The sequence below is a fragment of the Colossoma macropomum genome, unplaced genomic scaffold, assembly GCF_904425465.1.
Source record: "Colossoma macropomum unplaced genomic scaffold, Colossoma_macropomum, whole genome shotgun sequence".
NCBI classification, from domain to species: domain Eukaryota; kingdom Metazoa; phylum Chordata; class Actinopteri; order Characiformes; family Serrasalmidae; genus Colossoma; species Colossoma macropomum.
Genome location: NW_023494801.1, coordinates 10,830,055 through 10,846,818, shown reverse-complemented (window position 1 = coordinate 10,846,818; position 16,764 = coordinate 10,830,055). Strand labels below are relative to the sequence as shown.

Below are 16,764 nucleotides of genomic sequence, written 5' to 3'. Positions count from 1 at the left end.
ATTGACTACGTCTGGACTAAGTGATTTTTTTGCCAAATTATATAGAGATATGTATATATATGTTTGTGTGGTTTTGTCTCACCGCTTCCCACTTGGCCTTGGCTCGTTCTTCCTCAAACTTGGCGTATTCTCGGCGGTCATGAATGGTCACTAGCAGCTTCCAAATCAGCAGAGCAGCCAACCCCAGCAGGAGAATAGAGCCAGCCACATAGGCTATCACCACCAAGATATCAGGACCCTTAGGACACTCTAAACACACACAGCGTGAGAGAGAGAGGGAGAGAGAGAGAGAGAGAGAGAGAGAGAGAGAGAGAGAGAGAGAGAGAGAGAGAGAGAGAGAGAGAGAGAGAGAAAGAGAGAGGGAGAGAGAGAGAGAGAGAGAGAGAGAGAGAGAGAGAGAGAGAGTGGGGGGGGTGCTATCAATCCTGCACAAACTGACCAGCCATGTTCATTACACAGCGGCTTCAACAACTACATGTATGATTTTGTTCAGTATTTAGTCTGACCACTCTTTACCTTTCTTACAGCTTCCATTCCTTTTGGGATACTTGCTTGCTTTTTTAAAGAAATCTGCAGGGATATTTTTCCACAGAAACATTTTCTGCTTCCCATAATGTCTGAACTCTGGTGTGGTCAGTCCTTTGTTCTGAGAACACCAGTAGCTTCTTTGTTTGATTTGCAAATGTTCTTCTTTTTTGTCTATTTTCTTTTCTCAGTAATGTCTTCTTGACAGCTACACAACCTTTCAATAGTGTTGAGTTGTCTAAGTAAGAGTGGAGCTAGATTTTCTCCTCTCTCTCAAAGATGAAAGCTTTAAAGAAGTGTTTATCTGATTTTTGACGGTTGTCGAATAAATTCTATTAATTTCTTTGAGTTTTTGAAACTTCTGTCATTTGACTTTTGTTCTTTTGACTTTCCCCTTCATTATGCATGTGGATTATCTCATGTCTAATCTCCTCCTGAAAAACAAAACCTTACTTTAATGGCCATTTTGACTGGAAATTAAACAACTTAAAGGTGATCTCTGACTTTGGCATAGTACAGTATGAAAAAGGTGAGCAGGTCAATTTGACCTCAATTTTGAATCAAGTTGATGAGAAGTAAGATCTAAGTGGCTTTGAAAGAGGGTTCATTATGGTGGCTCAACTGGCTGGTGCTTCAATAGAAATGGTGTCTAAAGCGACATCTGCATTTAGATCAATGAGGAAGATATGAGCTAACAGGGCTGGTAATTGATGTTGAAAACAAACATTCAATGAGCGTGATGCTCATGCATTAGTGCAGTATGTTAGGAAAGAAGGGCAGCCGTTCCTCGGGAGACTACGAATGTCAATACAGGACCTGATCAGACTGTGTCAGGAAGAGCTATGCATTCATAGTTATATGATAGTGGAGTTCAGTGCATAAACCCCCTCATTGCAAAGATGAATGAACATTTGAGAGGTCAGTGCGTAAAAACATTCAGCACTGGTCTGCAGAGACGAGCAAAAGAGTGATGTGGTCAGATAAGTCATTCTTCACTAGGTGGGTGGGTGCATGTGTGGCATGAAAGACAATGACGGTACACACCTAAATGCTTGACCTGTGTTATTTTTCAGAGTCCAGAATATCTGTCTGCAGTTATAGGCTAGTTCTAAAGAACAATGCTGGCTAGGATTAATTTGAAACTATAATAAATTAATACAACAATGTAATAATGTCCCATGTTTTGAATACATTCTTTTTTCCAAATATTACAGTATATCTCACACTCAATGTGAATCTTTAGCGCATAGCTTGACTATGGGTTTGACACAACTGGTTACTGAACCACATAACATTCTGATTGGTTGCCGCTTGGCTTATTTCCATACATTTTGTCCAGAAGGAGAGAGCCCCAAGATGAACTCTGACTGAAATCATGTTGATTTGATGCTGGACAAAAGCACTGAATCAGTATAGATGTCTGATGTTGAAAATGCATTGACTTTACTTGTCATATTGGTCAGTGATTCAACACTGGAAAATCAATAATGTTAAACATTGATCCAACGTTGATTCAACAGCACTTACTTATAGCCGTTAATACCTACTGGACCTTGTGTTGTGAAGCAAATTCTACCAACTCATGATGACAACACAATAGCCTTATAGCCTGGTCATATAGGCATGTGTAAAGGATGATGCAGTGGGTAACACAATTGCCCTGCATACAGAAACTTAGCAGTTTGATTCTCATCCATGTTGTTATAAAACTCCTCAGGCAAATCCCCAAATGCAGCTCTCACCACCACTGTAAATTGCTTGGGATTAGTGTCTCTGCAAAATGCCTAAAAATGCCTATGTTGTGTTATATTGTGTAAATACTGAACTAAATTTCCTCTGCTTTCAATGTTGCATCAACACAGCACAATCATAGAGTAAACCTTGTTTCAACATGAAATTAACATCAGTACTGCCATTAGATCAAAAGCTATTCAACTGTCAGTGAATCTGTGTTTTCCACTGTTGACTTTCCACTGTCGAATCAATGGCCAATACACAAGCAAGATCAATGCAAATTTAACCCCATATGCAAAGGAAATATAATTCATGTTTGACATGTAAATATTAAAAATGGACAATATTACATATATTACATATACTTATGTGCATGTATTTCAATATATTTACATATATGCGCATATAATGTATAAATACTAAGAAAAGGTACAGTTAAGCCTACTTAGCACATACATATAACTTCACATATACTGTACAAATATTTTTAATACATGCAAATATATCGATATATATTTTTCTTCCATATAGGGCATCAGAGATCTGGTTTTGCCCAACATTAAATCAACATAGTTTCAGTCAAAGTTTGCTGTCTGGGCAGGGTGTGCATCAGCGGTTTGATGACATGTTTATCTTGATTATCTAAAAAAAAATCTAATGAAAAAGGGATATCATTTTGCATGATGTCCCTGTCTATTTTAATGCTGTGTAAAATTTCAGCCACCTCAACCAGTGCCAGCTCTACCTAATAAGCGACATAAGCAGCTGCTTAGAGTCCTGTGGCTGTAAGAGGGCCTCCTAACCACTTCTAGGTTATTCCTGTACCATTATGTTGTTTCAGATGCTCAAGCGAGGGGAGAAAAGTAACTAGTTCAAAAAATCAAGGCTCAGAAAAGAGTGCACATATCTGGAGCTGAAAAACAGAAAAGAAAGGAAAGAAAAAAAAATAAAGATAAAGGTATGTTTTTTTGTGATGTTAAAGTTATGCCATTATTTTTGGCTTGTAGTTAAACAACAAGAAGTAGCTGATTTGGAGTCTGTCTAATGAAGCATTTTCAACTTAGACAGGCTTTTTGACAGAATTTTAGCTTCACAAACACAGTCACGATAAATGTGTTTATAACAGCGGTTAAAGACTTCTTCTGTTAATCCAGGTTTAGATACTCAGGCTGTGATTAATCTGTTTATAACAAGCAAATCATGGAAAACATAAGAAGGAGCTGCCAAAGAAGAAAAAAGAAACCATACTACCTAAATATGTAGAAAGTAAAGCATTTATAACAGTAAAAAAGCAATGGTGTTACCACTGCCACCAGGGTTAGATCCAACTAAGCTTAAAGTTAGCTGGGTAAGCAAAAAATACTGCCCCCTGATGCAGACCCCCAGATTGAGAGTGCTGATAAATAATTTTAACTGTAACTTATTAGACCCTGAAATGAGAATCCAATCAAATCATCAGCAATAATTAGCCACGACTAGCTAGATATAGATGTATATAACTTAGATAGCTTGTGGTAGTTATTTCTTTTAGTCTCTAATTTTACAGTACATCAGCTAGCAAGATGAGGGGAGCCCCAAAAACCCTGCATAGAGCCCCCAAAAGGCTACCTTCCCCAAAACACCTTCCCGTGTCCCTGAGTGCAGTTACCCTGCAAATTGTTCTGTGCTTGCCAATATTCAAAATCTTAGATCTGGAAATATGAAATGAATTATCTTGTTTGAAAAGTTGTTTACGAGTTCATATCTTTGAATTCATGCTAATCAATCATGAAAATGTCTTTTACGCCGCAAATAGTCCGAAAATCTTAAATTTGAGTAATTAACTGGTAAAACAAGCTACATTAGATACAGTACCAATTTGTACCATTCTCCTAAAATATGTTTCAAGATTTAGGAATCACAGTTTTTTTCAGTTTCCTCTGCTGAGGTTGTTCATTTTTCTGTTATTGGGTACACTTTTATTTCTTTTAGTTTTCAAAGATTTTCTGTCTGATGTTCAAACAGTGGAACCTTTTCCTGTTGTTCAATTTTCCAATGTCATCTCACTCTCATTCTCTCTCACTATCTGACACTCTTTCATTTTCACTTGCAGTCCTGGTTGTGATTTCAGTAAAGTGAGTTTCCTGATTTAAGATGTCTGCTCTGAGATTAAGGACTAGTTTTAAGTTAAATATGGGTTTAGGCCTAAATTTTCCAAGATGAGCTAACTTGTTTGAACAGTAACAGCATAATCATCCTCCACTAGTATTAAGTAATTTGCCACTTAAATCAGTTATTTATTTTTTTATTCCTTAATTAGAAATTATTTGCTAATATACAGTGTATTTCACTTATTACTATGCTGTAGCGAGTCTGATGTCAAGTAATTTGATCTAAAAACCATTTTCTACTTATTTCAAACCTCTGCATACTTATCAGAGCCCACTGATATCTAGAGTGGAACCAACTTATTTTAGGATTTCTTATCAAGTAAAACGATCTTGCTGCATGGACAGATAATTTCAGTAGTATTAAGTCATTTTCTACTCAAATTCAGTGTTCATTTCTTGTATTTTAACTAAACTTTTTTGCAGTGTACCTTTTTTAGATGTGCAAATGTGGGAGGTAGACAGTTTACATTGCTGCTCTCAATAAGTATCTCTACGTTCTAGCCTTCAGTCTTCTTTAGATGAGATTTGTTGCATCATGCAGTAACAGCTAGTGCCTGTCTGTCCCCATGAACCCACTTCCCAGCATCTGAAGAACAGCTTGTGCCATTAAACGCCCCTCAGTGTCTCTCACCAGGTTCTTTGACTAGGTAGAGGATGGATTTGCCGCTGATGTCTTCATGGTACTGGAAGTGATGAACACAGTCGTCCTCGTCTTTATAGGTGCAGTTCACCGCACCCTTCTCACGGAAGACTGGAATCAGTGGAAGAGGGAGACAGGTCAATTACACAAAACCAAAAAGACCTGCAGGAATTTAGAGAAGTTAGAGACTTAATAAGTGTTTTAAAAAGTGTTGGGCCTTTTTCAAACACCTATTTAAAGCATGAAGGTGGTAACAAAATAGTTTGATATGCACGACTGAAGCGGCTCATATTTAGCCTGATTTCCTGTCACTCTGAAACCTTAACAAGTTTCCATCAAGAGATGAGGTCTGACCACAGTGACCATTTTTGGATCTGAACTATCCTGATAGAATGATTTGCTCATCTTCTGTCATTTAGTTCTTGAGGAAAGTGAACGAGCCCAAGATGAACGCAGGTTTCATTTAAAGCCCTTACAGCAGATTCCCAAAATATGACGGCAGTTCGCTCACATAAAGCACCGTTTTAATCTTTCAATCAACATATTAACACAATTCTAACTATGAATAACAATTTGAGGTACAATGACATGAATATTGTTTCTCAAATCTATGTGTGCCACAATTGTTGGCACCTTACAAACTCTTATGAGTGAAATCTAACTGAAGTATATTCAGTTTATAAGTTCATCTGAGTGATTAGGAGCACTAAAATGGTTAGCCATGACTTCATGTTTCGCTGGGGTATAAATATGAGGTGGCACTCTGGCCAGACTCTTTTAGTCATCCACCACTATGAGTAAGACCAGAGAATACAACGGTGTTAAGCAAAAATAGATTGTTCAGCTGCACAAATCAGGAATTGGGTACAAGAAAATAGCTTAGCAGTTGAAAATGCCTGTTTCCACTTTCAGTTTAAAGTTACTGGAAATGTTAAGAATCTGCCGGGAGGAGGATGTGTGTCTATACCAGGGGTTGGCAACACAAATATTAAGAAGAGCCATTTTGTCCTTTCAGCAAAAATCAAACCACCTTGGGAGCCACAACATTTTATGTCCGTTTTACCATGTTGGCTGTAAATATGTCTCAGAATGTGTTACTGTACTAGTATAGGATAAAAATATAATATAAATGTTAATATAAACTTTGCTCTGCTTTAAGCTTTAGGTCAGCTATAACTTTTCTCGCATCTATAGCAGGAAACCTTTCCAAAAGCAGAACAGTTCGTTGTAAAATGTCTCTCAACGTTCGACTTTTTACGAGGCTGAAGTCAGCTTTTCATTCGCCAGCTTCTTGTTAGAATTGTCCTGTTCCACCTTAAATGGTGCCTGAGGCGCCAGAATGTAACTGCAGCACTATTTAAGGCGGAACGGGAAAATTCGAACAACAAGCTGGTAAATGAGAAGCTTCAGCGTCATGACTTTTTAGTGTTTGACAGTTTCTTGTTGCAGATTAAAGGTATCAGGAAACCAGCTGACTGCTTATAAATGCAAACAATCCATTAGATCAAATTATCAATGTTTGTCTTAAATCTTTCTCTTTGCCTTTACCTTAGCTACTAGCTAGGCGAGACTGTTGTCTGCGTTGCTGTGTGACCAGCACTCTGCGCGCTGATCTTCAGGATTAAAGGTTGGTGAATTATCAGTTATATATTAACTCCAGCGTTTATTGCTAAAACTGTGTTTGAACGATCAGCAGAGCTTTATTTTACTGCAAAGGAGGATTATTTTATTTATACCTAAAAACCTAGTTCTGCCGTGGAGCCACAGGGCAGTAAAAGAACCTCATGCAGCTCCGGAGCCACATGTTGTTGACCCCTGGTCTATACTGACCCCATGCACAGTGAGGAGGATGGTTTGAGTGGATAAAGAATCTCTAAAGATCCAAACCACATCAAAGTCAATACAAAACGGTTCACTGAGCACAGAGTCAAGGTTTTTGCCATGGCCTTCCCAGTCCCCTGACCAAATCCCATAGGAAACCTGTGGTATGAGCTAAGAGCCCACAAGCATGGAATATTAAGGTTCTGGAGAGATTCTGTTTGGAGGAATGGTCTTAGATTTCTCGCCATGCGTTTTTCGGTCTCATTACACTGCAGAAAGTGCCATCTTGGCATGTGAAATGATCTTAAATCTAGTCAATATATCTAATATTTCTAATTTTGATATTGTTGTAAGCTTATTGTAAAATTACTCAGCTTATTTCTAGACATTTTTTACTTGTTCTAAATGATTGTAGTAAGTCAAATTATCTGTCTATATTGGCAGATATATTTACTTCCTTTAAGAAAAATGCTTGAAACAAGCCATTTATCTGCCAGTACAGTGAGAATCCAACTTATATATATATAATATAGACCAGATTTAAGATCTCTTGACTTGCCAAGATATCAAGATATCACTTTTTGCAGTACAAGCAATATAGGAAAAGACTCAGTGCTGTTATCTTTGCAAAGACAACAAATCTTAAATTATATTAAATAGTTTTGAGAAAAATATTTATTTCATTGTGAGATTTAGATTATTCCTTTCTATTGTTGTACTTCAAATAACTGGAATATTTGTGAAGGGCACTGTACAGTTGTCAGAGACATGTGAAAATAAGGATGTATGACAGTATGTATTACCCAGCTCATCCACGAGTGTGATGTCGTCTCTGCAGATGGTATTACAGCTATTCTTCTCAAACAGCGTTCCTCTCTTATAGTGCTTACACTCCACACAGTCCCTACACACAAGACCAGACATTACCTGTTTAACAAAGTAATCCATGACCTAATCCAAAAGATTATTACAGTAATGTCATCTGATTACATCCTGTTACTTCTGGATGTTTAGTGTTTTTAAAGGCACATAGTTAAATAAAGACAATTTACAACAAATTTCAAGGCATTTTTAAACAAGACAAACAGGAGAACTGCACTGGTTTATTAAACAAAACTACAGATTAAAGGTGACATACAGTGTAATTCTGTGCACTTCGTGTGTGGTGTATCCATTTACAAATGTAATGATGCAGGTCTACTGCGGTGAAAAACCTGTATGTTCTAGCTCATATATGATGTGATCCACTTAGCTAATAGGTCAAAAACATTCAGCGCCCATTCAATTTCATGTAGTCATATGCAAAAGTTTGGGTGCCCCAGTCATCTTGTTGATTTTCTAAGTGAAAATAACGCATCCTCTGCAGAGAACACATATCTGCACACTTTAATTCACAAGTTGCTGCTGTCAGAACAAAACCTTGTATCTCCATTTTAGTCGTTTTCCAGTTTTTGACATAACATAATAACAAAATGCCTGTTATCCTTTACACTGTTCGTAAATTTCACAATGAACGGACCAAAAAAAATGACCTAGAATTGCTTGGAAAGACGTTCCATTGACTTACATTTAAAGTAAAGTAGGTTTTTTTCTTCCCCTGTAAAGTTACCATTTTGGAGATGCGAGGTTTTGTTCTGACAGCAGCGAATTACTGTTTAACACATAAAATGGGCCCTGTGTAAAAGTAGTACATTTTATGTGTCTGCACATTTTACTTTTTCCCAATATGTCACCCTCACAAAAAAAGATACAATAGATTATTTAGAAAAATTTCATTTAAGATCTTTAAATTTATTCTCTGTAGAGGTTAACCACTATTTTCAATTAGGAAGTCAACAAAATGTAATTTGACTAGGGGTGTTTAAATTTTGCTTACAGCTGTATATTTAGACTTCTAACATGCAGTGAATGGCTGACATTAGAAGGCTAGTTAGCTCAGTATGATTACTTCCCCTTTGGGTTTTGTTGACTAATGTACTAATTTATCCCAGAGCTAAAACAAACATACACCTTCTATCTCCAAAAAGGTAACATTACAGAAGAGGAAAAAACCTTCTTAACCTTTAATGGAATTAATGGAAAAATGATTTATTACAAGTCATTTTAGATGATTTCTATAGGATGATTGAAAGTGATTGTTTTACACAACTGCCAATTTCAAATTGTCAAAAAATGAAATATGCCAAAAATGGAGATATGAGGTTTTGTCCTGATAGCAATGTTATGCATATCGTCACTGTCCAGTGTCTCCAAAATAGTGACTTTACAGGAGAGGGCAAAAACGTTCTTTACTTTTAATGCAAATCAATGGTAAAAAATTTTTTCTAAGCACTTCTGGTGCATTTTATTGGTCCATTTATCGTGAAATTTTTACACAATGTAAAAAAACAGCTGCTGTGCTCAACTGATGTAGAAAAGTGAAAATCGCCAGCGACGATATGCTTTAGAAACACTACATGCAGTTCTGCTTGTAACACAACTGCCTAGATTTCTAAATTTGACCAGGAGCACTGTCCCGACTTTTACTCCTGGAACAGCACTCCGGTACAATTCAATGCATTCCGGCCCATTTCCACCCCTGTGTACGCAGCAGCGTGCATGCGTTTGAATACCCCCACATTACATGATCTTCTAAGTGACAATAAGCCAACACATCCTCTACAGAGAAAAAGCTTGACACGTGGCATTTTTCTGAAAATTTTAGTGCATAATTTCTATTTATTTGTTGAGTTTATTATATAAAAAAATAAACATACAGTTTAATCGTGTCAGTTTTTGCATGTCACATCTTTTTCTGTTTTATTTTTTCTAACTTCAGCAAATAAACAGTAATTGTGCAGTAAACTGTGCAGTATGATGTTCTCTTTAGACGATGTGTTATTTATTCATAGTAATGAACAAAATGTTGATCAGGGGTGCACAAACTTTTGCATATGACTGGACCTACCTAAAAACATACACCCACACACACAAACACACTCACTTTTTGATGGTGCAGGAGTCGGGGCAGGTGGGACACTTCTCACAGGTGGCGCCGTACGCTCCCGGTTGAGTGCACTCACACACCCCACATGTACAGTGACCACGCCCACTACACAGCAGGCCGATACTCCCCATACAGCTGTCCGTCCTCGTGGAGCAGTTACAGCTTTCACCTGACCAATCGGGGTTACACTGACAGAACCCGCACACACACTCGCCATGACCTGAGAGAACACACACACACACACACACACACGCACACGCACACACACACACACACACACACACACACACACACACCCACATACAAGCATAAGATTAGACAGCATTTACACAGCTATTAAAGAAGATACATTCAGCATTATTCACAGAGTTACAGTAAATGATTCAAACAGTTCAGAACAGCAGCGCTACTGTGGTGTTCTCAGCAGATGTGTGTAGTAAATAGTAATATATTGATGGATTTGTACTCTATTTTTAATTCATAACACTTTCTTCTACTCAAGTATTTGTATACTAGGGAGTAAAGAAAAGTACTTTTCACTCAGTTGTTGCTGTTCTGTGTTTAATCTCATTATGTTTTGTTGGTGATAACATCTGTGCTGCTTTGTAAATGGTCACATCTCTGACTTTGGAGCCTTATCGTTTTATTTTAGACCAAAAAAATCCCAAAAAGAGAAGAATAGAGCATAACAATCTTCAGTTCCTGCACTGATAGATGCTGGATTTACTAAGAAGTTCCACCGTTCCACTTCCATAAGTTACTCAGTTTTCAGTAGTTTTCCACCGAATGCCTCTGTATGTCTATTAAAGTTGTTACTGTGAAGTTACTTTTACTTTTACATGTGTCATTATTTATATTTAAGTATCAATACTTTTGCTGACGTCAATACTGTGTGCTGACGTAGGTTACTCTACCCCATCTCTGTTTCTCAGAAACATCGTCATTTACTGCACTTCACTAGGTCTAAAAGAGTCTTCTCTGAAAACACCCTGTTCACATTGATTATGATCTGTTGTATAAATGCACTCTGGAGACATGTAACCATTTCTTTATCAGAACACAGAGTGACTCATTTAGTCAGCAGCTAATCAGCAAGGAACCACATTATAAACACTATATATATAAACCAAAGTGAGTATATATATAACTTTGGTTTTCCATGAGTTGTAGTTTTTCTATTACAGTGAATACTTTTTAAGAATCTGGAGCGTACTTCCTAATCCAATACTAAATTACCATAGCAGTACTCAAAGACATCAACTTCTGGGTATTTTTGGTTTTGACATCCACCTTTATGCCATTTTTCAGGCATTAATTTTAGTTTTAGTTTAGGTTTTTAAACTGCCATTTAATGAGCAGTTAACGAGCACATTTCTCCACAGCAATTTTCATTTTAGTGATAGGGTTCATTGACAGTAACTGTGTTCTACCATACTGAAAAAAGCAATGTGATGAATACTTGACTTAAATGTGTTCATCAATTCCACACGTTCATCAGTTTTGTTTGTCAGTTTTACTTATTTTTGGCAAAAAAAATGTTACTATTGTGTTTTCAGCAGAGGTGGGTAGTAACTAGTAAAATACTAATGGACTTGCCCTCTCAAATCATGATACTTCCTTCTACTCAGGTATATTAGCGAGTAAAGGAACCTACTTTTCGCTCAGTTACAGTTTTGCCATATTTTGTATTTAGTTAATGATTATATGATGATATATAATGTATTCATGTGGAAACTATGTACACATTTAGTGCAAATTCTGTACTCTTTCACTACAGCATTTACTCTTACATCTAATAGTCTGGCAGATGTTCTTATCTAGGGTGACTTGCAAACAAGGCCAGTGAGGTAACACACATAGAGGACTTGAAAGGATTCATAGCCTAAAAGACCAGAGTCTTATCTGAGCTTCTTCAAGTGCAGGTATAACTTACAACCACCAGCAGCTGTTCCACATGCCAATTTCACTTCTCTTATTAAACCTGATGAATATCCTGCCAGTGTCTACAAAGCCATGCAAGTTGCTGCACAGTTTAAGCGGCTCTGAAATATATTAGTGTCTTCCTGTGTCAAACCACTCAGATTTTTGTCTGCCTCTATCATTTCTGTTTCCTGTGTCATGGCTTTGCACTTTTCTGGCCCTGTTCAAGGCTGAGCCTGAGTGCTTATACACTTACATCCGGTGGTGGACTGGTTGCTATAACATGATCCTGCCAAATACCGTGCAGACAGTATCATCTGAGAGACAAACTTCCCTTTGGTTTCCTGACTTTCACTTCTATTTTGACTGTCTTTCGAATGTTTCAGCTGTGTTTGGGTGTGTAACTGCTAACTTTTGTCGAGCTGAGTGCAGAAGAACTTATATTGTTACGCAATAAATTGATAATGATAATCTTTTAAAAAGTTAAAGGGAAAAACAAATTATCCTCACTTTTTGAAGTTTGAAGAGTTTGATGTAGTATGTAAACTTTCTTTAACCGTTCACTCATCAGTCCATACAGTCTATACATGGAGACTAAGCTGTAAAAAATCCCAATTCTTGAATTCAGCCTACAGCAGTTTAGCCCCGCCCATTCACACTGAAGTTATAAGGAGTGTTTCAGCCTGGGCTGCTTTCTGAAAGAGGCACAATACATGGCAGCCAATCACAACAGAGTTCAATCAATTAAACAGCCTGTTTAATTTAAGGAATTAAGAGAGGATTTAAATGCGTTATGACAGTTTAGGTTTTTGGTATGTAAACCTACATAAGCAGAGTCATAAGGGGATCTCAGAAGAAGACAAATGTAGGATATGGACCCTTTAAAGACATGCTAGTCCAAAGGATTATGTTTAAATGTTAGGATTTTGTTTCAGACAAATATAAATAGTGACATTAATGATTTTAAATGTATTTCCAAAACGGAAATGAAGTCAGTCACTGCGTCTTTTTGAACTGCCGCTAATGCAACGTCATTGGACAGTATGTTCTTTTTAAAAAAATCAGGATTATAGATTATATCGCCGCCCCCCACACAAACACACATATGACCTGTGCTTTTAAACAATAAAGGCCACTGCACACCGGACGTGCCGCAATTTCCAAGCATTCAAGATCATTGCTTTTAATGAAGATGCACACCCATATTCAGCACCTGTCACTTTCTCTGGGCACCACAGTGCACCACTCTGCATTTTCCTATTACGTCATTAAATTACTCCCACAACAAGACCTCAAAAATCGATGTTAAGTGACATGTGGCTTGAAGTGGACACTGAGAAAAGCAGACAATAAAGATGAACAGACAAATGCTGAGTCTGTTACCTCAGGCAACATTACTAGCCTAGTATTTTTCACTTTGTGTCTTTTCACTAGAAAACAACATGTTTGTGAAGAGTCGAAATTGAAGGTTTTATCCCATTTATTCTGTTCTCTGCTTTTCTGTCGATGGTCCATATTTCTTTGTTTCTCATCCATTTGCTGCTGGATTTCGAACTGTACAAACTCCTCCCCGGCTCCAGCCGTGTACAGGCCTTCTAGACGGACAACATCTACATATGTATGCGTCTAACACTCCATCCTTGCATTGTCTAGTGCGTATGCCCCCTAATGCATCATGAATCAGAATGAAGGAACTTGCATAAATGACAGTTTTGGAAACCATTATTGTTATAATATGAGGAACTTTCATTACATCAGGTAGGTTGTGGATGATCAAAAAGTAGGTTTACATGATGCATTAAGTTCTCCAATCTCTGAACTCATTTTAGAGAGCAAGAATGTTGCACTGTATTCTTCATAACTCACCTAATTGAACACGCAAGCCCAGGCATGCACACACACACATACAACTCCATGTACATCACACACAAGTTCCTACCCGTCCCCAAACTAACCCAAACACATTCATAGACATGCATATATTCTTCAAACCACCACTAAGACATCTTGCTTGCAAAACAAACTTGTGTCATAGACACCGTGCTTCTTTATTTGGTAATATCCTGAATTTTGTATGGGAGCACAACGTCCTGGGAACATTACACAAGATCTGATGCGCAGATGAGGCCCTGGATTCTGAACCACAACTGTGCACAGACATGTTGAAGGGATGAGCAGCATTTCATAATATGCTGTAATAAATCACCAAGAATGGCAAGTAGGTTGGAGCGTAATATAGGGCTCCAGTATCTAGGTATCTAGGTATCTAGGCATCATCACCTTATATGGTGGTGTACTGTCAACTCTCTACAACATGAGTTGGTACTTGTTGCAGTAACAAGGTGTGGACTTCAATCTCAAAGCAGCTGAAATCTTTAAACACAGGCCTCAAATTCAAGTGAAAAACCCATATTGTACATGTTCTTGTGTTTTACTTTTCCACAAAAGTCCACTTACAATGCATTCATGTACTAAAAATAGACAGAATTCTTTTTTACAAGACCATTTTCTAACCTCTCTTTTACTCGAACTAGAATATGTTTTTGTTTCTGTGCTTTTAAGAAATACATTTAAATGACCTTTGTTCTGACTGGCTGCCTTGTATTGTGACTAATTCAAAAAGCAGTCCTGAAACACACTATTAAGTTCGGACAGAGATCTTTAAGGACGTTGGAAAAACGAACTTCAGCCACTTCATACTGATGATCTTTTTAAGGCTATTTTGACACATTTGCTTCCTGACTATCAGGAACAGCGCAACATTCAATCGCTTTTCCTACATCGTCCACACCAATATCTGCAGCAACAACACTCTTTATCACTTCAGTGTGGATGGGTGGCTAATTGGGGTTGCATGATTTGAGATTCAACAGTTATGTGATGAAAGTTGAGTTGACGCAACTAATTGTTGATGATGTCATGAATAAAACCACGGCAGAAGGGATGCTTTGCAACAAGCAACTTTTGACTTTTAAAATCCATGATGAAGCCAAACTCCATAGGTCAGTAGAGTGTGACATGGCCTTTCTAGCAAACCCTGGACTGCTATGCTAGCCTTCAAGGAACTGGAGATACAGACCCCAGAATCCCCCAAATTTGTATCTGACTTACAAATTGCCAAAACATGGTCAGCCATGGTGGAGGTTTGAAGAGCTAGATAAATTTATAGCACTGTAACTCAGCGAAAATAAGAGTAACCAACTTCAACCTTTACATGATTATAGCACATCATACCCCCTGACTCCAACAACACATGGCTTTTTGTTGTAGTCATTGGGAAACTGGAGATAACGTTCAATATCTGATTATGAAGCACTGTAGATCAGCTGGGAAATGTTAGAATGAGGCCACACTACACAGGTCAGTAGAGCATGCCATGCCCATTCCAACAAGCCCTGGATTGCATTCAGGAAACTGTTGTCTTCTCTGAGACATCCATGTTGTTAGTGTCATAATCATGTGATCAGCAGGTCAACATCAAGCTTGAAGCACCATCACCAAGCAGTGAAGTTGACAAATCAACTAATTGACTAATCGACTAGTCTGTACAATCACAGTGGCTAAGCCTCTGTATCTTGAACCGGTGGTCAAATGTAAACAGGTTTGTGGTTTACCTGCTGATTTTGCACAGTTGTTGAAGGTTTAATGATGTTTACATAGCAAAATAAACTCTTTCATTTTCCAAAACAGCCTGAAAAATGTGTTTTTCCACGATATGAGCCCTTTAAAATCCCCCCCGCGTCTCAACAACGATTCGTTCACCATGCAGGCCTCACCAGAGCAGAGTTGTCCTTTGGAGCGGATGCAGTTGAAGTCGTCACACTCGCAGTACTTCCCCCACACCTTTCCAAAGTCATTTGAGTGACAGCTGCACTGGCCACACAGGCAGTCTCCTCGCCCACTGCAGGTGGGTGCCTGGGGGGCGGGGTTACAGCTGTCCACCTCAGTGGGTTTGTAGTCCCCTTCTGTACACTCACAGTGTGGACCCAGCCTTCCAGCATCGCATAGACACACCCCACACTCCAGGGTGCCGTTGCCGTAGCAGGCGGGGCTAGCAGGCTGGGCGGAGTCGTAGCAGGCGCAGTCGCAGGCAAAGTCCACGGTAACCTGCAATGTGTCTTTAAACCCCAGCGGCTTAATGATGAATGTGCGGTTCTTCTCTTTAGGGCAGACCCTCAGCATCGCTTCCACATTGAACGACACCTGAGAAAAAGAGATAGAGAGAAAGACAGAGGGATGGAGGAAAATCCCTTTCAAAACCAGAACATTACTGGATGATCTATTCCAATAATGCTGGAAAACTCCTGCTTGCTTTTTATTAGACAATGGCAGGTCAACAGGTCATACCATTTGGTGATTTGATAAAAATATTATTTACTTATATGTTTTGTAGACAGCTAATATTCTTGTCAAACTGGGTTGAAAAACATGTTTGTGACATCATAACAACAAGCAGTTTAATCTTCTTGTCTGGAAATGTTCCGGCTTTTGTTCATAATTGAGTTTACCTGGCACATTGCCCAGAATTATATTAGGTGACGTCTTGGCAAATTGTCTGTACATTTCAGGTGCAGCTGCAGGTTTGAAAGGGACTTAAATGGGAATTCTACCGTTTCACATTTTTTGCAGAATTCAGTGGTTGTGATATAAACAAAGTGTGGTTTGATGTGAAACAGAGCATTATAGAGAAGCATAACTTTTTTCTTTACAGTGGTGGTGAAAAGAACCAGGGGTCACAATGTCTGAGCACACTGAACCTACATGTGTCTTCTGGGTTTATATATGTAATGCTGATAACAGTAAAATAGTGATAAAGCTAAAACAGCTTAAAACTTGTAAACCGGTGTTTCATTCATCATAACCCATTTCATGTAACAACTTTCTGTGAGTGAGCTATTAGAGACCCTTAAAATCCCAGGCTTATTAAGTTAAGTGACCCTTATTAGTCCCACAACGGGGAAACTCACCTCCGCATTTAACCCATCTGT

At 38.2% G+C, this 16,764-nt stretch overlaps 1 protein-coding gene across 1 annotated transcript in view; it reads right to left on the bottom strand.

Moving 5' to 3' along the window:
- Window positions 1-16,764, bottom strand: part of itgb3a (integrin beta 3a) — a 33,291-nt gene that overhangs the window by 2,697 nt on the left and 13,830 nt on the right. The window contains exons 10-14 of the mRNA XM_036589496.1: window positions 15,553-15,979; window positions 9,854-10,076; window positions 7,674-7,774; window positions 5,041-5,160; window positions 83-249 (exon numbers count right to left, since the gene is read on the bottom strand). Of these exons, the coding sequence (XP_036445389.1) occupies window positions 83-249; window positions 5,041-5,160; window positions 7,674-7,774; window positions 9,854-10,076; window positions 15,553-15,979 (1,038 nt within the window). The remainder of the gene's footprint in view (window positions 1-82; window positions 250-5,040; window positions 5,161-7,673; window positions 7,775-9,853; window positions 10,077-15,552; window positions 15,980-16,764) is intronic.